General features: G+C 33.5%; 1 protein-coding gene across 1 annotated transcript in view; it reads right to left on the minus strand.

Moving 5' to 3' along the window:
* Window positions 1-24,435, minus strand: part of Cdep (Chondrocyte-derived ezrin-like domain containing protein) — a 69,481-nt gene that overhangs the window by 2,868 nt on the left and 42,178 nt on the right. The window contains exons 13-24 of the mRNA XM_071599736.1: window positions 24,243-24,384; window positions 19,576-19,665; window positions 17,862-17,998; window positions 17,679-17,763; window positions 17,058-17,244; window positions 16,767-16,876; window positions 14,007-14,150; window positions 12,048-12,214; window positions 9,410-9,543; window positions 7,464-7,672; window positions 6,042-6,149; window positions 2,671-2,822 (exon numbers count right to left, since the gene is read on the minus strand). Of these exons, the coding sequence (XP_071455837.1) occupies window positions 2,671-2,822; window positions 6,042-6,149; window positions 7,464-7,672; window positions 9,410-9,543; window positions 12,048-12,214; window positions 14,007-14,150; window positions 16,767-16,876; window positions 17,058-17,244; window positions 17,679-17,763; window positions 17,862-17,998; window positions 19,576-19,665; window positions 24,243-24,384 (1,665 nt within the window). The remainder of the gene's footprint in view (window positions 1-2,670; window positions 2,823-6,041; window positions 6,150-7,463; window positions 7,673-9,409; window positions 9,544-12,047; window positions 12,215-14,006; window positions 14,151-16,766; window positions 16,877-17,057; window positions 17,245-17,678; window positions 17,764-17,861; window positions 17,999-19,575; window positions 19,666-24,242; window positions 24,385-24,435) is intronic.

Consider the following 24,435-nt stretch of genomic DNA (forward strand, 5'->3'; position numbering starts at 1 on the left):
CTGCATATAAGCTTCACAAATACACTAAATAAATAGAACAAATTCATCAATATAGATATTACTTAATGACTTTTGACACAAGAAAAACCATGCTAAGATAATGAAAAGCAAGTCCAACTCTTAGGTTAACTGACCATTCATGATATACTGTGGTGTTCACACTGACAAAAATTTTATGGTAAACAAAGTAAGCTATGGAAACATGGTGCTATAAAGCTAGTACTTGAATTATGAATTAATATTGTTTCCTTCAAGTTGCATCAATCATAGGCATAATCTATGTCAAAGCCCTTAAGTAATTAATTTTTGTTTTTATGCTTCACGTACTCATGTAAAATATTTTATTCAAAACAGTTACAGAGTGAAAATTGAATGAATTTGTTCTAAGTATTTTTTCATAATAAAAATTATGCTTTATTATTCATAATGATTGGCTACATGTCAACGTAGAACTCGGCATGTTTAAGAATGTAATTGAAAAAACTTTACTTCATTAATAATACAATTACAATATTACAATAGCAATATAATAAATATTACATTATCATGGAGTGTTTAATACAATTAATGAGTTTTCAAGATATTATTCCATTGAATGAAAAGCCTAATTTATTAAATTTTTTATTAGTTCGTTAAATGCATCCGAATACTTTAATCTTCAGAGTCAAAGCTATATGAAATGCTTTCTTTCGTAATGTAGATAATGTCAACTGTTGGGAATTTGAGCTGCAGAATAAAATGTCATATTTAAAATAACTATATATGTGGGCATAATAAAAGGATAGCATGATTTGTTGATTGACACTCAACTTTAAAGACCATAAAATAAAAATTAGACTGATTAGTTTTTTTAACAGAGGAGTTGCAAGATTATACCAACTTAAAGTCTCACTCATGACTAATCCAAGAAATTTTTTGAGTTGTTTTGAACCTGTAGCATGATTCCAAAAATAGTAACCTGCCAGTGAGAATACGAGCACTGGACCGTGACTGGTGGAAAGTTTTAGGTTGTTGTCAGGAATCAGCATTCTGTCAGCCACAATCGAATGTCCCTATTCTCCTCGCCTCATTGGAATGGTACTGTTTTTGACGTGATGTGGAAGGCCCAAAATGTTGAACAACTATGCAATTTGTTCCTATGAGTTTTTGGAAAAATGCTGTTATTCACATATAGTTAAATCTTGATTATCTGCATGCAGATTATCCATGCTCCTCTCTTGCCAAAACTCAATAGTTTAATAAAATTATAATCGTAAAGGTCATAAATGTTGTGAAACTTTAATATACTTTTTTTAAATGCACGTTTGAAATATCTTGGCTTTCTTAAAAGTTTTAAATTTCACAAAATCAAAAGTTGTTAATAGCATTTAACATTTCAATTTAATAATCTTTTTGCTATTTGTACTTTCCCATCATAATTTCCTTTGCAGTCTCTAGCCCTGAGAATTCAATATTCTCCTTTAAGATGAGCAAATACATAGCTATACTATGCAACAAATAAGTCATTAACTAGCTACACTGCATTATTTTAAGTCATATCATATGATGAATATGAATCCATATCAGGTGCCCAAATCTGTAACTAGTTATCTCCAGAGAATAGCGCTTACGAATCTCCCAAAACAGCTGATTCTCTAAACACAAGTCTGTAACGCACTCTCACCAGAGATAGAGAAATATGATGCTCTCAGAGAGAAATAATCTCTTAGCCCAAGTCTGTGACTCGTGAAGCAACTTCTGGAAAACCCTGAATTTTTCTTTGATTACTGAAGGAATCCCTATGTTGCCCGTCAAAATGGTTCAGTGTTTTGGTGTTGTGCCCATCTGCAGCCTGTTTGTTTACAATTGTAGAAGTTCAGTTAACAGTAATCATGATTTATATTCTGAGTAGTAATTAGTCAATGTGTATTGCGAATTGTTGCATGCAAATAATGATCATAATACCTACAGTGTAAATGAGCAAGATTGCAGCTGTGTAGATGGAAGTAGGTACTTCAACTTTAAAAATTGTAGTCCTTCTAGGCAACCTATACTCCAAGGGTAGCACCTTTTTTCTTGGTAAAATAGTTAGATTTGTGCATTCATTAAAAATAAATTGTTATTCTGGGTAAAATTGATTTAGGTTGGTTTTAGTAGTGGTCATTTATAGGCATCAACCACATTCCTTCTTACTTTGAGGTAGAGACAAAGGAAAACACTATAGGACTATGTAAAGGTAACTTCTTCAATCTGTTGGAGTAAATCAATAATAGTATTTTGTTGCTCCAGGTTGTAAGCTAATTGATTCTGTTGTAAACATTTTCCGGGATATAGGGATATATAAAATTATAGTGTCATACCACTGTTTGATTGACATGCATCATCAACTGTCGTTGCTACTTAGAATTCGAGTTTCAAATATCCATGTAATTGAAATATAAATGTTGGTAGCATAATTTTATTTGTTTGTAAATGATTGTTTTTGGGTGAATATTGCACTGATATTAAGTGCTCACCATAATATATCTTTCCGTTAATAAAGTATTCATACATTAAAAATTGTAATCATGTTTCCATAGACTATGCTTACGAAAAGACTTAGTTTAGCCCAGCACACTACCCACCGCACTAGCACATCCTCTAATCAACTATTATTAAGAGATAAATAGTTAATATATAAAAAATAAATACCTTTCAAAAGTATATTCACTTTCAGCTCGGAAGAAGTATACATGGTTTTTGAACTGTAGCTTGAAAACAAAGTCCTTGAGTATATTATCAGAAGGAGATGGAGAACTTGCATAGTAGCCAAGTAGAGGTAAACTTGCAAGAGGGAAATCATCCTGAAAAAGAAATTTGATTAGTGAAGCTAACATCTTCAGAAAATTTCAATGTAGATAATCAAAACAGACAAGTGTCTGCTTGTCCAGCAAACTTGAATAAATTGCAAAAGACATTTTTGTTTTATGCGAACAAAACAAATGGATTTTTTGTTCTCAGAGTGGAAAAAATCAAGATTGGATGAAATTGTAGGTATTTTTCTAATATTATGTAATCAACATTCAAACAAAAATTTTTCTCTTAAAAGTCATCTTGCCAGCTTTTTCAAAGTTGTCATGAAAATATGAGAAAAGAAAATACATGATTAAATTCTAATGGCATTTTTGCAGGGGCAGTTTCTATCTTAATAGGCAAAAGAAGAATGTCAAAGGGCAAGAAAAAGCAATACATTGCCAATGCCTAAGAATGGTGGAAGTAATGAATTCTAACCAGCCAATCATATATGCCCTCATGTTAAGAACTATTACACAACAGCATTAAATGTATTGTTTTTCAATATAAAAATGGCCTTGAGTATTCCATTGTAAGTTTAATATTTACTATCTATCCATGTGTATTAGAACAATCTAGGGGGTATGCAATGATTGAAGTCATCCATGAGAAGGGGGCAAACCTTAAATTAAATGAGGCCATTTTCACTTGTTTTTATCCCCCCAAAAATTTGACCATTTTTAAGATATGACCCCCTCTTACCCCTTCTTAGGTAATTATTGATACTGTTGCTCATATATCAAACAGGCATCTCCTCTGTCAAAAAGCATTTTTCGCTATGATTACAGATGAGCTCAATAACATGTGTACAATGAGAAAGAACACTGCCTTGAGAGACACCTTGTTTTTTTTTATCTTTAGTGATATTAGAATACAGAGACTAAAATGGAAAAAGTATTTCAAAATTCTTTCATTTGGAGTGTCTAATTATGGAAATTATTTTGAAAATGACCAAGCCATTGGTTAGTATTTACACAATCTCTTCTTTGGTGTTCAAGAACAGTGGAACTTTGCACAACAAGCATAATTTGTTACGGAGTCTTTCCAGTAAAGCAAAACAATTGTTCCCATATAAATCAATGTAAAATTTGACAATGTTTTCCATGCTGAAAAAAAATTATGCTCTATATAAGAAAATCATAATACATTGTTCAGGATCATGAATCATCTTCATCTTTTCTTAAATCATGAAATGAACCAAACTAGAATGCGAATTCAACTTTTAGGAAACAAATAGAAGAATCAAAATCATTAGTTCATTATTTACGATAAATTACTAATTTTTTTTACAAGAAAGCTGACTAGAGACATTGCTTTTTCAGATGCTTAAAACTTTTGTGAGGATGCAACAAAAAATAATCATTAAATAAATTTGTCGTGCACATAGTCACCCGCCTTATTAGGGTGATGCTTCTCAATGTACAATGCAGCAGTTTCCAATGTCCTCCACATCACATTTAGCCTCCCCTTCTGGACCTAACAATTCTTGAATGCTAGCGGAGTTACTGAATGGTAAATAAACAGGGGTTTAATTTTCAAATCACTGCTTGCATAGATACAAAATAGCAGGGTGAGACAGTCTTCCATTGGTTTGTGGCCGGGAAACACTTTCTCCTATGCTATTACATAGATTTGCTTTGGCATTTTTTCTCAGAAGAGACTGCGTCAAAATTAAAAAGTTGTTGTGACAGGTAACCCTCAGAATTTACGAGCTTCTTCAATTCAATGATGAAGTTCTCTGCTGTCTTTGAGTTAGAGCTTGCTGCCTCACCATACCTCACAATGCTATAGATGTCACTTCTCTTAAACTTCTCGAACCACCCATTGCTTCTCTTAAATATTTCTTTTTGACCATTGATAATCCTGGAGTTTTCTCAATGAGATTGGCAAACATCACTATAGCCTTCTCTCTAATACTGTCCCTTTGCAATGGTTTCCATTTAGCCATATGAGAAGCCACTTTTCAACATCATTGGATCAATATGTTACCATTTTGTAAATATACTTGTCAATCCCTTTGAAGCATTTATCTCCTTAATTCTATCCTTGTCCTTGAGGATAGTGCAAATTGCTGATGTCCATAAAATGTATGTGCAAACTAGATCAGCCAAGCTGACACCTAGTTCTTGCTTTGCAATTTCAAATTTTACTTTCCATTTTCACAGTTATTTTTATTCTCTTTTGGCAGACTTCTTGTGGCTTTTTCTTCAGGAACATTTTCTAAACTATGCACAAAATATATTTAACTTTGCAAAAAAATCACTAATAATATGTCAGATCATTTAAATTACTTGGTGTGTGAGGTGCTTGCTCAGTGAGGTTCCGCTGTATTATTAAAAAGTCTTTATTCATAAGCATTGCTGAAATAATGTAATAATAAACCTTAGTTGATTCCTCTGAAATCTTCCTCACATACCCTGAAGGAAATAATGAAATGGCACCCTCTTTCCCCCACCAGGGCCTTTACATAGTTTAAGGACAGGAATATTGACCATGACCCAAATTTGTAAAAATAAGTGTCAATCCTTGTTACCATATTTTCCCATCAACAACATGCACCTTACGCATAATGTGCCCCCAGAACTTTGGAGTAAATTAGTATAGATACTGTGTGCCCAGGGCTTCATTGTTATCTTGAGCGTGTAGAGACCACGCATGCGTATAAGCATATATGTATGCTCGTAAAAATTATATATAATGGGCGTAAAAATATTACTATACCGGATATGTGTGTGCAAAAATATGTCTATGTTTGGATATTTTCAATTTTCATTGCATAACACGCATTGTCATTTTTTTGATCATCTGAACATTTTTCTATTCATAACGTGTGCGTTATCGATGGGTAAATACGGTAATAATTATTTTAATTTAGTTACTGAGCCACTGAAATAATTGTTAAAATATGAAAACACCAGCACATTGGCCAGCTCATTTCAGCTCATTTTCATCACCCACTCATAGAAGTCACTCCTGTAATTATGAAGCCAAGAGAATTAGAATATATTGCTACTAATAGGAAAAATACAGCTTAATGTCACAAAGAATATTGTCAGATTCTGTCAGAACACTTTTCTGACCTAATGACAACATCCAATGGCTAACCTGCATTTGTGCCGTCAATATTCAAGAGTGTAATTGCATTAATGAGAAAGAAATTTTTTTCTCATAAAGATACAAAACCAAATGAAATTATGGCCTTTAACATGCTGACAAGGTTATAAATTTACCTGGAAATTTTTGTAGAAGAAAAGGCAGAAATTGGCGAAGACAACCCAAAGCTTCTGCCAGCCATTGCTGTTCTTGAATTTCCTCAGCAAATAGCCACTGAGTTGATTCTGTGTGAAGTATATCAATAAAATATATGATTATTGACCAAGCCTTACGTAGTGTAAAACATTTTTTAACCACTAAGATATCCACATAAGACATTCATTCTAATAGAAATATATAAGTTCCTGAAAATACAGCTACATCTTGGATATTGAGTAGTAGTAGTATTTAGGGGAGTCAACCGACAGCTGAGGTAATTTGAGCCATTAGGGATGGATGGGAAAGGATAATGGGTGGAGAGAAACCCGGCATTGGCATTAGCCTACTCTTTACGAAAGGTACCAAGGGGTCCGCAGCTTAACGCCCCATCTGACGGACAACGTACTCAATCTAAGTGCCCTCCACAAAGCATCTCAAGTAAGGATTGAGATACCACTGTAAAATATTCAACACCACCAGGATTTGTACCCGGGCCCTCTGGGTGGCAAGCCAGTACGATAGCCACCGCAACATCTTGATCCCCTCATAAGATAGATAGGATATTGATGATCTAGCTGAATATAATGTGATTCACATTGAGCTTTAATAGAAGCTTGACTTTACTGTGCCCCTTCATTTTGAAAATTCTAAGGATGACAATGGCATTTTCTTCAAGCTATCCTGTGAACATTTAAAATTGTCATTGCCAAAATTGTATCACTTTTCTGGGCTATATACAAAGTCGTCTGAAATATTGCAATATTAATATTACAGTATGAATTAAATTAAACAATAGAATTTAATTCATACTGTATCAGTCTGATGAAGTTTTCTCGGGTCTTCCATTTGTGGAAGCAGCTACGCCGGGAAAGCACCAGATTTTACTGTATCGGTCTGAATATATCATCCCTCCCTGTGCACAAAAGGTGCCTGACTTCAGCCTGGTCATCATTTAAGTGTTAGGATGAGGAAATGAAATAAAAGTTGTTTTCATATGAAAACTAGTATTGAAAGAAAACACCATATAGCCGATGATATCTTAAGAGAGTCGAACTATTTTTGAAAAATTGAAATTTTCTGCAAAAATTGATAAGTTGAGTACCTATACACTCAGCAACATTCAATTTAAGAAAAACATTTTACAGTTTTTCCCTTAATTTGTTTTGATAATATGAGTGTCTTTCATGGTGAGAAGTAAAACTATTTACTAAGAACTGGCCTCTTATTAACTCATGCAGAATGCTCACTATGATTTTCAGTGGCAATGTCAATTTCCTCTCAGCCAGTATGAGCCAGTTAAACCAATTTTTTTATCTAATGGCTGACCACAAAATTGTTGTATAAGATGTCCTTGAACGGCAATAATCATAAAATTTTGAAGCAAAAACATCTAACCATACCTCCACAGCAGACATTTGATCGTTGATGCCAATGCTAGTATTTCGATGCCAACAAACATGCACAGTGGTGTTGCTTCGCTGAGTAGGCGATGTAGTTGGTGTGGACGGTGAGGTAACAACAGGTGTGGACGTTTGGTTTGGGGACACAGGTCCTCCAGGAGATGAGCCATCACTTACTCCAGACTTATCCAGGACTTCATCAGATGAACCTAAAATGACCATGGAAAATACATCAATGTGGCAACAACCGTTTCCAATTTAGTCCTTCCAAATACTGAGTTTGAGTATTGTAGAATGCAGACCATGATGCTGATCTATTATGGATCTCAAAACTGAGTTTTGCATGGCTCCAGACTATTTTAATTTGAAAATTAATTCCACTGCAGTCACAGTAGAGGGAAGAGCTGCAGGTGGTTCCATATCAATGTGGGATAAAGAACAGGCATATGAAACACTTACCAAAAAGTCTAGCAGAAATTATTTTTAACAATGAAAATTTATTTGGTTTATGATGAGAATTCTCTTCGTAAACTAATTTTACAAGAGGTATGAGGAAAATTCAATGGTCTTTCAAGCAAATGTGTGTCTTAATAATAATTGTGATGAAATCACCAAGGTATTATAGAAGCACATAATACCACCTGTTTGAATATATCAGGAAATAGTCACGGTACTTTCATACATAAGTACCATGTTGGTTCATTATGTTTTCATTCCATTTATGGAGAATGAAAAAAGTAAAATGATAGGAGTAGAAAGAAAAGAAGTAATAGGCATAAGAAGGTAGCTGATTGTTAAGAGAATCCAAAGGAGGCAGCAAAGGTGGATACGAATCACTTTGATTGGTGATGGAATGTTGAAGTTTGTGATGGAGGGGAGGGCATTAGGCAAGAGAGATGGGAAAGAAAAAGGATAGGCATATTGAATGGAATAAAGGAGTTAAAATGTATGTAGATTAAAGAGGGTTTTATTGCAGTATGTAGGGTGTCAGGTTGCTTCTTTTCCGGCAAGAATAAGAAATGTAGATGTGCCCATTCAAATGCACCCTAAATGGATAACTATGAAATAATAATAATTGGTTAAGGATAAGATGCTAAGCATCACAAATAAATTATAATTGCATTAGCAGCCATAACAGTGTTGTGGGCCTGAAGGCAGAGGGATCAACTAGTTAACAGTTCAGGGTTTGAATAACAATGAGCTCTCTGGACACCTCTATTAAACTCAGGTTTGGTATAAAATGTTTTGGCTATTCCTAGAATACCACTGGACTCCTAAATATTACGCATATCTAACAAGAGTCGATTGAACTAAATATTCTGAGTGATTATAGACAGTTATTTGGCACAAGCAGAATGAAAGCACCTCTAACTAGTACTACTTGAGTTAAAAATAAGACTTAATTACAGAAATTAAACATTATTTATGCTTGTCATTTGTCTGCATGACTGATTCTGATTCCATTGATAAAGTTCTGACATGATGTATGGACAAAATTTTGAGTTTTTCTTTCCCTTCATTTGAGTAACAATTCAAAGAGTTTAATTTAATTCTCAGTCTCGGTTTAGAAAAATAAATAGGATCATGAATACATTATACAAAAGAATTGAATTATCTTTTTTAACTCTTAAAAATAGTAGTAACCTAAAATACATCATGTTTTAAGTATTTCAGATGAACCATCACCTTAGCATTAATATTTTATGATTGAGCTTTAAAATATGACTTATCATGGCCCTAGAACTTCCCTGCAATCCATCAATTGGATCACCCTATACTTTGGGAGCCACTATCACAAAAAACATACATAATCATCAAATCAAGTTGCATATGAGTAATTCAACTAGTCACAAAACCTTAAAAAATGTTCTTATCGTTCAATTTTTTGTTAATATAATTATGCAGAAAACAGTTAGAATAAAAACTAAAGCAACATTTGAACTTACTGCAAGATTTGAGACTGTGATAATGTAGCCCATCACTGCCAGCTCCCCTTTCACGGGATAACTGAATTGTTGAGTAGAGATCTTCAAGCCATTTGTCCTTTTCCTCTTGACCATGAGCTGCCACTCTTAATGAACTGAAACAAGCATGCAATTTCTTGTTATTATAATACTGATGGACAAGTTGTGTTATCATTATAATATACAAATGGAAGTGAATAACTTGGTAGCTACTATCTTAGCAGAATTCATTGAATCATTCTTAGTGGAATAATAAATAACTCGGAGACTAGACCTCGAGATGAGAATCACAAGTCATGGTGATAAGGCGCCAAAAATTCATTGACTATAGCAAATTAAAACTAGGAGAGACAAAATAAAAACCTGCTTATCTATCCAGTCCTTGTGTACTTCACAGGAAATTTATGCAAAAAATTTGACCAGAGTAGAAAAGATTTTATCACCTCTTTGTATGTTGTCATGTGTTACCTCAGTCATCAAATACTTCATCACTACATTTTCCACTAATTATATAATTTCTTAAGGCATCAAAATTAGAGCCACTGCCTCCATATTTAACTGAGCAAATAATAATGCAACATTATAATGCATAAGTAAGGATGCTTTAAATAAGAATTTGAAATAGTCATATCTACTGCAAAGGGACTTACCATGGATTCTTGAGTATATGATTTAAGAAAGATTTTTACCTTAATATAATTTTTTTATATGAAATTTTATCTCTTCTGTAATATTTCATACTACATGCTTGTCATTTATAGGCATCTCTTTGAAATACTGGGCACTTCAGTTAAGGAGAATAAGGAAAGAAAAATGTTAAAGTTGGCAACAATGTAAAGTGATCATAGATACCCTGGCCGTGAGCACCCTTTTCCCCCAAGCAGAAAGTGAACCCTTCCACCAAAAATTGACTCTGTGCAAGTGCCACAAAGTTTTGCGATGTCTATAAGTCCAGGATGGAGACTGATTGGGAATAGTTCTGTCGAGACCTTATCAGAATCTTTTTAAGAGCCACTATCATAAATAAACATACCTTATGATAGGTACCAATCAAGCTGCATTAAATAATTCAACTATGTATACACAAAACCTTAAAAATTGTTCTTCCCATTAAATTGTTTCAAAAGGTAGGTTTTGGAGGACACAGCCGCCAAATATTTCTCCAGTCTCTCCCAACAAAAACAAATCATAATATCCTTCTATACAACAAACCCCTTTTCATCTCTGTATACTTTCTTCCTACCTCCATTCCATCCAACATCCCTATCCTCAAATACACTGAGTAAATTGGTTAAAAATTCTGACCTTCCTAGCCATAATGTTAATTCCTTAGCCTTTGTAAGGGAGGTCATCGTACAATTCATAATACTTGGTTGAAAGACACTGTTTAAGTTTGATCCTGTTGGAATATAATCTCGCTCTTGGAGATTATAATGTTCACACACTGAAATATTCATTGACTTGGCATTAAGCAAGGTTTAAGCTGAGCTTAGAGAAATTAAATTAAAATTGAAAATTAAATCGAGATTGAAAAACTAATGGGGTCTCTATTCATTTGTGAATTTTCAGTTCTCAGCAATATAACTGTAAAGAATGAATAAAAGGTAACAAGATAAGTTCTGAAGTTGCTGGTAATACTCATTTTGGAAAAACTTGGACAATAAAAACCTTACACAGTAGCTTAGATTAATAAATGAAAGCCACAGTTTGCCCATTTGTATTCATTTAGAATATTTTGGATGACTGGGTACCACAAATGATACTGTAACATATTTGGAGTAATATTTTGGTCAGGACTAACAACTTAATTTCATATGATAGCATTTGCAATACAAGGCATATTCAACAAGGGCCAGTTAGTCATCAAAAAAGTTTTTATTGCTGGTTTTAACTTTTTACAAGCCTACTTTACTTATTCATCATTATTGCCATTCACTTCTAAGTAATTTTTTTCATCAGCACCACATAAATCCTTCAGAAAAGAAGTTTGCCATCGGGCTATTGAACCAGTTGACAAGAGCGGTCTTGAGTTCCTTGTTGTCTTCAAACCACTGTCCACCAAGTCACTGTTACAAATGCAAGAAAAGTAAATAGTTGCTTGGTGCAAAGTTGAGACTTTAGAGTGGGTGATCCAAAAGTTGAAGACTTTGTTGAAGTCTGGACACCATTTTCTAACCTTTCCTTAACTCATGACTGTAAGTCTATAAATTAGGTACAACTCTAGATGAATTTGGGCAGCCAAAGATCTTTCGCAGTCAATAATCTAATCACAGCCCCACTTAGCAATTGATGAGAGCAATGATTTTAGCAGATATTGCTACCTGCATTTACTGACAGGTAGATGACAACTGAATCAAAACAATAACTTTAGTGGTTTAGAAGCAATCACTAGATGGCACTGCATGCATAAAACTTGATTCCGAGCCTTATTTAAAAAATAAGGCAACTGTCCTTGCTTTTGAATATGCCTTGTTATACTGAGTTTCTGCTGGATAAAATGTTTTCCCATTAACTAAATATGCTTTACTCCATTTCACAAACATTTATAAAATTATAAAACTTCAAAAATAAACACTACAAAATTCTACTCTTTGCATCTCTTGGCACTTATTGTCCATACCGATTGGCACCGTAAATGGTGAAACTATGGGCGGCAACAAGAGGGGATGACTCATCAGTTGTTCCACTCTCAACAACAGTTAATCCACTTAAAGGCCACTGCCCATGTAACTTGAACTGCATGCTAGGGTGCTGACCTCTATTGGTATAGAGTAGCATATCAGAAAACTGAAAAAAAGATTTAGAATGAAAGACTATAAATAGCAGTTTAAAGCTCTTAAAAGAATGCAATAGAGAAGCAAACTTTCGGAAAAAAATATCTGATATGTGGAGTTTAAGATAGAAAGCCTAATAGGATTAAACACATAACATTCATTACTAAAGACAAATATCATTTGAAAACCATTGCTGAAAATGAAATACCATGAGCATGGAAAACAATATTTACCCAAGGAAAATTCCAAATCAAACCTGGTTACAGTGGTAGACATTCATCATAACTTAGTGAAGATGAAATATCATCTTAAAGGAAAAAACACAAGGAAAACACAGTATAAAAAATAGTAAATATTGGAAAAATATGTTCATTTTTGCCAAAAATTATACTGGATCCTCTGCAATGTTATGTTTAAATCAGTTTAAAAAATAAAAGTTTTTTTGTGGTAATGGATATAGTAGATGGAAGTAGATAGATGAAAGTAGATTCTATTCAATATTAGGAAATGACACCATGTGATGCTGAAGTAAAATGATCCCATTGGCAAGTAGAAAAATTGAAAGAAGTTTAACTGAGTTGGCTTTCCATAGGAGTTAGGAAGAGACTTTGGAAAGACATATTGTCTTTTTAATAGTGGAGGAAAGAAAAAAACAGTAAAAGAAAACCAATAAAATATGCATAATAAGCCATGAGCAAAGAGGAATCATCAAGGGAATAGCTTGGATCACAGAAGAAGTAAGTCGATTGATTAAAAAGAGAAGAACTTAAGATGTACAATCGATTTATAAACATCTGAGAAAAGAGATTAGTCAAAAGATAGGAAAAGCATTCAACAACATCACTGGAATAAAAGGCTTCTTGGCCTGGGAATTCCTTACAATGAGAAAGACAGACTCACAATCTATATAATGAACGTGGGTGTAATGAAACCTGGATCGAGCAGTAAAGAATAAGAATAAATAAAAGCGCTGAGCAAGAACGTTCACCCTCAACCCTTTTATTTGTTGCCTACATTGAGAACACAATAAGTGAAACCAAAGGAAATGCTTTAGATGCATAGGCCCACAGAAAAAAATCAGTTTATACGCTGTATTTTGCAAACGATACAGAGGAAATATCTGAAGATAGAGAAGAACAAAATAAAAGAAGAAAACAACAGATGTTTAAATAGGTAATCAAAAGCTACAAGAAGTATAAGAGCTTAATTATTTGGGAAGCAGAATCAGTTACTAAGGAAGAAGCAACAAGGAAATTGGTAAAAAAAAATTTGTTTGGAGAATTACATTAAATAAATGTTAGAATTGATGACCCAATATGATGATGAAAACAAAATGCAGTAAAAACCCATTTAAAATACTACTACTTATGATGTGCAGCAAATCACTTAATTTGTAGTTTTTCCCCAGCTCTAGTGGTTCAACAACCTACTTTATCTGCTCACCTCAGTTGGAAGAAAATGGAGGATAACTTGCATACAAAGACTACATTTTTCCATAAGAAAAGAGACTATCATGTTTTCAGAGTTAGCTATACATCACCAACCATTTTACTTCGGAACATTTGTCTCTTAAATACTTCTAAGTGTCTCGCACTTAGGTTATCATACTATGACCATGAATTTGGCCATGTTCTTGTTAGTGTATTTAAAATTACAAGAAGCTGGCATGAAAACTCTGGTATGATATTATGAAGAGGAATATGGAGGGTAGATCTGTTGAAACTAAAAGGGATCTTACAAAAAGTTTACAACTCAACAAAAATATTATATAATTTTTAAATAGCCTTCAATAACTTCAGTCTTACCAAGAAGAACATTCTTTGCTGTAAGGCCTTAGGAGAAATTTTAATGAGGCATCCTTGACGAACAAACTGACGACCAGGTAGCACAAGTGGAGAGTCAAGCCCCACTATATCACGTTGCAGTTCACACAATTGTATAAAATTTGCCTGAAAATACAAACAAATATTATAATGATGGCAACATTATTTTTAGTCCATGTGAATATTTAATAATATCATGGAATGTGTCATATAACATGTATTGCATTCCAATTTTTTAAAATGCAATAAAAGCATAATCTTATACGGAAATCATGCAAAACCTTGTTTCAATCTGGCCAGATTTTTGAATTGTTACAATTGCTTCAGCAGTCAGTTTTTGATAGCCTATATATTAGACTGCTTTTGTGCAAAGCACTCTATTAGTCATTATATGAACATTAAAATATTGTCTTGGCACATGGGAGTGAAAGTTAATATTTAAATATTTATTAATTTGAATTTCTCATAAAATATAGATAATATTCTAGCCTGCACCTATATGTATGCACTTCTATACAATTTACTTATGGGCTAAATTTGGTCAGATTGGCAATAAATGAACTAACTACCAGATAATTTCATTTCACACTTTACATGAGATTACTTTGGTTATGGTCAATTAAAATTACATATGTTTCAATGACAGTAAGCCTTTGGCTAACCCAGACCTGAATGACACTGATACACATTTGCATGGCATCACCGTACTATGTTGCAGCTTGACTGTCCTTTCCATTCTGATGGCATATTTAGCTGGAAGTGGATCAGACATACCCAATTGTCCATTAAGAAATAACAGAAATCTTATGGGTCACTGTTGTATCATAGATGTACACATGCAAATTTGAAGAGGGCAATATAATGGCCTTGTGGAAATAGGTAGGATGTCATAGTTAAAAGTTAAAGGAAATGTTTTTGTAAAATTATTCCAATTTTACTCAAAGAAATTGTGAAATGAAAATCTAATGTAGTTGGAAGACCAAAGTATGAAAGATGAAATCTCTTAGGCAGACCAGGAAGCCAAGACTCCTACAAATCCAAAACCATTCATGACTATAAAAACAGTAGACGGTTTCCATATAATAAGAGAAAACACTAGAGGGTTAGAGCCCTGGTATCCAAATTCCAAGCATTTTACAAATGTATTTATGACAGATCGCAATACTATTCTGAGCTAGAAAATGACTTATGTTGAGAAAAAGGAGCTGCCATGAAAATGTCCTTTGCCAGATACATATGTAAAACAGAAATTAAGATGCCTTTTCCTCTTGACAAATCAGTAAGAATACATCTGTATGTACTTAGTATGCATTTACCAATTAGTTCTCTGAATACATTTCTTAATGAAAAAATTCTTACAAACTTAATCTTAAGTTTTTCAAAACACCCATTTAATTTCTTAGCTCATCTAAATTTAACTGTGACTTTTGCATTCTATCATTTAAAACAACACTAAGTACTTGATTACTTTTTTAACTCTGGAAACTATGAGCTTCTAAGCTGTCATGATTTGACCCTGCAGCGAGCATGTATTCTTGCATCTGTTATGTTAAGTGTTCTAGCCATTGCTATCAATGGGCATCATCAATCATTGCGATCAGTAATGAAGGAACAACAAAAATTTGATGTAGAATCACACAAATATTCTTGAACAGGGTGGCCATTCATTTTCTGGATTTCTGTCACTGATATTTTCTCAATTATCCTGATTAGTATGCAATGTTTTGCATAATTTTTCTCCTGAATGTTTGGATTTGATTAGGTACTTCTAGAGAACCACCTGTCAACACACTTTGTGTTCCACTGGTATCACCAACATTGGTCCGCTGGAATTTTTGGCTTTTGCTCAAATATTGAACTATACCTGGCACAAAATGGTTTCACAACTTTTATAAACATCACTCGATCGAAGCAAGAATTTGAATGCACCCTACATAACATGTCTACTGTCAATGAACATCAAGCCATATGTGATCTAGATAATGCTAGGCATTTATGGAGTACTATGTTTCTTATATCTTAAATTTCTTTCTGCTCAACAAAATTTGCCACTTTTTTCCATATTTTAAGATGAAACTAATTATCTTAAATTGCAGTACTGATATTTACTAAGGGAGGCGATAGACAGATTTGCACCATTATGGATAGGTGGGTAATTTGGTAGAGGTAGGATTTTCTGGGAATGGGAGAAGGATGTAGAGAAACTCTTCACAAAAGGCACCAAGAGGCTCACAATTAAATGTCTCAATCATTGAATGACATACTCCACTTGAAGTACTCTCAAAAGTACACCCCTAGTGGGCACTGGTTTACCATTGAAAAATTCTGCCACTGCCAGGATCTGAATCCAGGCCATCAAGTTGAGAAGATCACTAACCACCACACCAACTTGATCCCATTAAATGACAAAATGTGAATTTTATCTCCAATAAATTTTTCATCTTTATCTTCACCAGCATCAATTAAAATATTCTTAAACAGCCATTATCCTAAGGCTGAATGGAAAAAGGACTCACAGTGATTGTTTTCTGTACAAAGTTTTATGCACTATGCTGGTTAATAGGACCAGGATGGATATCAGTTTTGCAATGCATTTTTATCGCCGTTACAACTTCAGCTAGTTGTCAACATTAAATCAGAGCAACAAAAACCTTAGTAAAACAATCCATGTAATAAGTTATCCACATACCAAAAACTTTCAAAGTTCGCACTAACACTACTGTGGGACTTATAAATACTCACAGAAGCTCTAAGAATATCGGGAACATTTGAAACCACCTCTGACAACTTTTCCTGAGATGCAAAGCAGTCAGCATGATCTGGGTGATCCTTCCCATATTGCTTGATAAATCCTATGAAAAAATTTTTGACATCAGCTTTTTGTTGAAATTACACTTGATCTATTCAATTAAAACAATGTTTATGGATTACTATAATTAAAAAAATATTCGAATTACTGGATAGTGTGAATCTTCATAAAATTCTGTATTTTGTTTTATATAAGTAGAACAGTAATAAATTACAATTACTTACGGTTTAACAGGTTTTGATAGTGGAGCAATCTCTGAAGTGGCTTAAGAACAAATGAAGTAATAGGCAAATAGCATATCTTTTGCTGTTCAAAATCTCTATAGAGCTGCTCAAACTTGCGATTTTTACGAAAAGCTACATCTAATTGTTCCAATACATGAAGATGCTTGCCTAAGAAGTCATGATAAAGCTAAAACAAGAAAGAAGAGACAGGTATCACTAATGATGTTCCTCGTAATTAATTAATACTGAAGAAATTTTTGTAAAACTCAAGGTTTTCAATTTTTTCTCCGTAAACTGACAATAATTGTCTATTTTCATTGATCCTGATATAAACTTAATATGTTTATCACAATGTGTAGAATTTGCATCCTCACAGTAGACTAGATTTACTAAAGAGTCATAAATAGAAGATGCAGTATTTTTACACAGACACTACTCCAAGTAGCATAACTAAATGTTCTACATGCAGTGCTGAAACAATCCTTATTGATATTATACTGAAGGCAAAACAGGAAACTCATTTTGTTTAACATTTGTAGTAATGGATACACACTAAACATTGAATTTGAAACTCTGGAAAAAATCACTTTTGAATTAATTGAGAGCCTTCAAAAAACTTACTGGCAGTAGTGAGATCATGCCTTTCAAGACAACATCCCCAATCTTCTGGAATTCACTTTTATGAAGAGGATTAGTTCTTCCTTCCCTGAAATGATATAGTATGCATATAAAGTTTACACTTTAAAAAAATTAAAAAGTGCCATAAACATCATAATTTACAGGATAAAAGAAATAAGTCCCTACCATGCTGCCAAACGTAATTCTATTTCACGTAGGAAATTGGAGTGTGCATCAAGCAATGGATCAATTAATTTAAAGAGTGAATCTAGTGCCTCATCTGGCATGGCCTCTTCCTCTTTTGTCACCTCTTCATGGAACCACTGAAAGAAAAAGAAAACATGCTAGACTCCTTATGTAGCCACCCAATACTTTTCTGAGCCTTGTTTTAACAGGTTTTCATAGGAATGTAAAATCTACAATGAGAGAAATGAAGATTTCACCTCATTGGGGTATGATGGTACAAATGAGATTCATTTCTTTGTCTACTATTAAATGTGTACTTGAGGTTTTTTGTGTTCTGAAATCTTGAGAGACAGGATTGTATCTGTTTGCTCAGTGTGAGAGCTAGATTTTGTTCCACATGAGTGAAAAGAAATTTCTCAACCCAAAAATTAATTCACATATCAATTTCATCAACTTACAATTTCTCTAAGTTTACCCTAAAACGTACAGTGGAACCTTAATTAACGAGCACCTCGGATAGCGAGTATTTCATATAATGATTAACGAGGAGAGGGGGATTCCCAGAGTGATTGCGCCTGATGTTTATATTTTTGTTTTTCATTTTTACTGGGACTGCATCCCCTGAAAATTTCAGCTACATCCACCATTGAAAATACGTATAGGCTGGAGTTTTTACCATCATAAATGATTCACCCTCCAGTAGCTATGCATTGATCGATGATATTTACTGTGCAAAAAAAATGCCTCAATCTCTTCTTGCCAGAGTGTATGAATTAGAGAGAATAAGAGAAGGGAGTCTCTTAGTGACAGTTTTCAAATGGGTGGGCTGCCAAATCTTTCCCGATGGGTTTGGAGAGGATACAGCTTAAAAATGCATGATATCAGCCAAGAGGACTGCAGCAATTTCTTCTTCTCTCAATCAATCAATTTTATTTGTCCAAGGATTTGTTGTACAAATATAGGACACGTCAAAGAAAATATACAGCAGCAAATTATAGCAGCAGATATTCATTGACATAGTAGAACATAAGGTTTAACAGATATTCGCAAAGTTTTTTTTTAAATAGTGACATTTTATTGAGATTCCTCACATTGTCAGGTAACTAATTAAAAAGAATGAGGCCCATACTTTTAGGCCCAAGCGCTGCATTTTCGATTTCTTACAAATGATTGGTGCAGGCTTTTAGAGGTTCCAGTATAATACGTATATTTCTCAACATGGTCAACTGGAGATTAGGGTGGAGTTTCCAACTACCTTAATCAATAATATGGAAGAGCTTTCACTTAGTAACTCCAATGACAAAGCCATCCTCTTCCAAATCCTCAGTGACGAAGAGAATTAGTGAGGAGGCCCTGAAAACTTCCATTAAGCTACATGCTCTTTATTTTGATGATGATTTCTGAGGGAAAGAGCTGCATGTTGCACATGTTTCAATTATAATTCTGAGACCCTTTAACAGGTTCCACAAGTTACTCTTGGATATCTCTACTCTTAATTATTTATTCAACATTCATTAAACATTGCAGCAAATGAGGCTTCACATTATCAAAAATTTAAAAATACACCATTGAAAATGATGGCAGAGATAATTACTCAAAAAAAATTCATGAAATTATCTTAGTTACTACATATGGGGTAGAAAAAAATCAATGCCATAAAGATGTTCATTTGGATTATTTTTAAGAGCTATAAAAACAATAGAAAATACAGTACCAAATTGATGACCTCCAAGTCTTTTTTGTAAGTTCTTTCAGTCATCAGCATTTCTTTTGCTATGAAATATGCCCGGTCAGTCGGTAGTTTCTGTAAAGAAAAATAAATACCTAATTAATTCTGTACCCACAAGAAATATAAATATTGAATAATGTGAATGATGAATGTTACAAATTATTTTACTGAATAGATGAACAATCCTTTCACAATTATATTCTGTTAAGCTTTCAGTTGTATCATATTAACTCTTTAAATTCAGCGCATTCTATCCTATATTAACCTGTTTTACACAATACTCAAAAGAGTCCCAAAAATAGCATGTTTTAGAATCTACAGAATATTGGCCAGCTTTCTCATTTTGCGGTCACGGATTTTGTGAGTAGAACACAATAGCACCACAGATGTAGGCTCATGCAATTAAAAATGAGGGTTGACCAGATCAATTACACAAGAGAACTGTCATCTCTGGTTGCTAGGCATAAATATACATGCATCCAAGCACTCTTTCTTCACATAGACATAAGGTTGGAAGAGTTGTAAGAAACATATTAGTTAAGACTAAGGTGTAGGGACAGTCGATGATTTATAAAATGCAGTAACTTAAGCTGATTACAAAAGCATAAGCAAGCAAGGTAGCTGTGATATTAATAACTCACAAAAACTTCCATAACTACACCATGGAATTGTACAAATAGCACCACAGGATAATGAATACTCATACTTGAACACATATTTGGAATTCAAAAATTAGATGGAAAAACTAAAAGGATTACAAAAATATGAACTGGTACACCTTACTACTGGTACTGGTTACATTCTTGGTCATCACTCATAATGAAGTTAACAAAAAATAGGAAGTATATTACAATGAAAATTAAAAGAATTAAAGTTACGCATTAATGAGAAGGGAAGTAGCCATAGGAGTCCCTGAACAGAATGATTAAGACATTTATGAGTGAATGGATGTTTGAACAATGATTCAGAGAATCTCCTTAAGCTCTAATAGATTAACATAGCTGTACAAAAGGGTGAGATTATCAAAAATCAGAGACTTCAAAAAATTTATTTGGCAGGAAATTATGACAAAGACAAGAGGCAAAGTTTAGAAAAGTAAATCTTTCTATGTTGAAGGAGAGAAATGGCTGCATTTAAATAGCTTAGTGACAGGTGGACAGGGAATTTTAACAATTAAGAATTAGAGAATGAACAATGAGATAATCTCTTCTAACTACCTTTGCCACTACATTAGCAGTGCCACCCCTTAAATATACTCAAATTCCTATTAATCCCTCTCCCATTCACCTCTGACAGGGGGAGCCCAGGCAGTCTATCCCTCTTCAATGTTAGTTCATGCCTAAGAGGAACCCCTAATATATTATTCTTTTGCAGTCTACCATTTAAGGCAGAGTTTGGATGGACACAAACTAAACATCACCAAATTTCTAAACTGGGTCTAACAAGACACAACCAGGCACCCCTCACCACAACAAACCCTTCCTTAATTTTGCATATTTCCTACCTCTCTTCATTCCATAAACATTCCTATCCTCTTCTTACCCCTTCCTCATTTGCCTAACAGTCTCTCCTCTATCACAGTCTTCAAAATCCCGATGCCAATCTAATTACTCAGCATCCACCTTTCTTGCCTTGTTTTGATTCCTCCCAATAACACTATCCTTCCCCACCATGACTAGTGCTTTCTTGTTTGTTTTCCTTTCTTTCTATTTTACTAATCCCATCTTTCTGTAGCCTACAAAATCACACTCCATTTTAAAGTTTTCAGTAATCTTTTCTTAACATTCTTACTCAACATTACTGCCATAAATTCCTTCCTTGTTGAAACTTCTTGGCTTGATGCAATTCTCCTTCCAATATCCCCACTACTTTGATAATTTTGACCAAAAACACTTCTGATATGAGTAAATTGTTTTACTTGAGTTTTTGACCTCCAACTTTAATGATTAACTTAGCCTTCCTCTTTCTTGAAAACCTTATAACCTTCTTTTTGTTTACATTAATTCTTGTCCCATACCTCTCACACTGATTTTTCATCGCACACAGCAATGATTGTAACCTGTTGAATGACTAACTGAGCAAAGCTTGATCATCCACAAGCATAACTGATTTAATGAAAGGTATTCTAAACCAGCTTTCATTTACATCTTCAGTTTTTCCCATGGCTCTTTTCCCATTTCCTCCATGTATGCATTGAAAAGCATGAGTAATAATCCACACCTCTGTCTTATCCCTCTTCCTGACACTGCCTATCCTTACTCTTCTTCCACCACATGCACTTGAGCAGTCTGAGACAAATAGAGGTTGTGGATAAGTTGCCTATTGCTCCAATCTACTCCTATCTCCTGTAATTCATTAATTCGTTTCGCACCAATTACTCTATCCAATACCATTGCAGTCCCAATACTCAAGGACATAGTTCATGGGGAGGGCCTTTTATACATGTATTCACTACTTTCATGAAAATCTTTTTCGAATTCAGAGGTGCTCCAGAAAATTTCCTCCATCATGTATAGAATTCACCAACTATGTACATGGCATGTCCTATCCTTAAATACTAAGATTTTACTTGAATCATTTCTGAATGTTTTTAAATTAAGTTCAGTATAAATTAAAAAATAAAGTATGCAGAGCTTCTGGAAATCAGTTTTCAACATCTTGAAGGGATTTAGATTATTAGATATGATATATGGTTTAATGCTAAAAAAAATGCAAGTGCAACGAATTATTGTTTAAGTAATGATTCTGATGGCATTTACAGGTCATTAATACCCATTGAAACCAGCAATTTCATCTTGTTTGGTCCAATTAATTCAATGAGAATCAGTCCCAACTAATCAAAATAGATTACTTATTACAATTACACAAATTGTCCATATAGCAAATGGGTCTCCAATAGTCACAAACATCAATGAATAATTGCAATCATAATGATTACTAATTAAATGATCATGGCAGGTAGCATAATTCAACGTAGTTTAATGAGAAATGAAAAATATTGGGTGGGCATTCCTTTGTCAAGGCCATAAGCATGTTTTCAACATAAATTCTACAGGGTTATTCTTGTTAGGACATTAAGAAATATTAGGAATAAAGGAGCCCAGCTTTAAAAAAACAAAATACTGACATAGTGAGCTACATTTTCAGAAAGTAGTTACACTCAAATTGATATAAGTAATTAAGTAATAAATCGAAAAAAATCATTCTAGACAACTATGAAGTCATTTATGTATTTCTGAACATGTGAGTAATCTACTGTGAATATGCTAACTTGTGGGCTTTTATTGGTTTAATTGGTTATTTTTAGGAGATGGTTTAGGCATGCTTTGGTCTAAATTTATGCATTATTATGCAATTTAAATTCAATAAAAAAAAATGAATAAAGTAACATAAATACATACTTTGATGTGTTTTGAGTTGGAATCGATAGGAATGGACTATCACTGATAGATGTAACATAACATAACTGTGCACTGATTACATTATGCAGAAAACAGTGTACTGTGTGCACTGGACTAATGCTGAAGATTTTGTGAGAATTGCAGATAAAGGATGTAGCCATAGATAAGTTTATAGGTATATGTAAGTGCGGAAAACCTCACCTCTTATTATTTGGACAGCTAGAATAAATATTACATTCTCAAGCATGTAGTGATAGAATCAAATGTTAGAAAGAAGTTTTAAATCTCTCCCTGATTTAAATTTTCTTTATTTCATCAAAGGAGCGAAAAAAAAAGAAAAAAAACAATTGGAACCAGAAGTATATTTATCCTAATTCTTGCCAGTAACACTTGACCAAGTTGCAGGGTAAATGAAGTTTAAGGTTTACGAAGGATAATAGTCAAACAAAACCATGAAAAAGGTTGCAAAATTAATATAAAACTGCCTGTGGTAAAGATTTGACTTGATCTGGGGTACAACCCTGTAATTTTCAATATATATATATATATATATATATATATATATATATATATATATATATATATATATATATTGAAAATTACAGGGTATATATATATATATTATATCAATTATACCAAAAAATTCAAAAACGAGTGCGCATTTTAGGAATCATTATAATAAAGAGATTTTAATAGAAATTCATGCTATAATAATTCACTCATTAAAGATTTTTTCATTAAAGATTCAACAGTGAAATGGAGGCATAGTGCAGGAAATTTATCAACATTAATAATGAATAATTTGAAATAATAAGCTGGTGGAGGGTGGATTTAATGAAATAAAACTGCCAGTCGGAAAAAATCAAAACAATACAGCCAATGCTTAAAAAACTCTACCATTAAGTATAATCCATTTGAGAATTGTCAATTCTTAATTGCCAATACAAATGGGTACACACGTTCTAAAATGTAACAACGTCTAGCTGGGTGTATATGTAATAAAGAAAGGCAACATGTGTGAAAATGACATCAATTAAATCATTTCCATGATTTTGGAAGCTCATGTTCTATACAACACATACTTCTATTAAGAGAATTTAAAAAGGCAAGTATTTGTGGTATTGGTTGTGCAAAAAGGAATCAGAATAGTTCTCATGGCACCATTAATTATGTTTCACCATGGAAAAACATTCAGTGTAAGCAGTGTGTATACTGAAATGGTGAGAAAGTAATTATTCTAGCTTGTCTAACCTTTCGACGAACATCCCCATCTGAATCTGGCTGGCCACTTGCCTTGCTGAGATGCACCAATAGTGGTGGTGAGATTGTTGGACCTGAGCTTTCATCCTTATGACCAACTGGAGATGTGGCTGGAGAGTTCAAACTTCCAGGACTGTTGCAAAGAAAGGAAAACAAAACAGGATTAAATGACACAATCAGACTT

Source organism: Hetaerina americana, unplaced genomic scaffold (assembly GCF_022747635.1).
Source record: "Hetaerina americana unplaced genomic scaffold, ioHetAmer1.1.p SCAF_11, whole genome shotgun sequence".
NCBI lineage: Eukaryota > Metazoa > Arthropoda > Insecta > Odonata > Calopterygidae > Hetaerina > Hetaerina americana.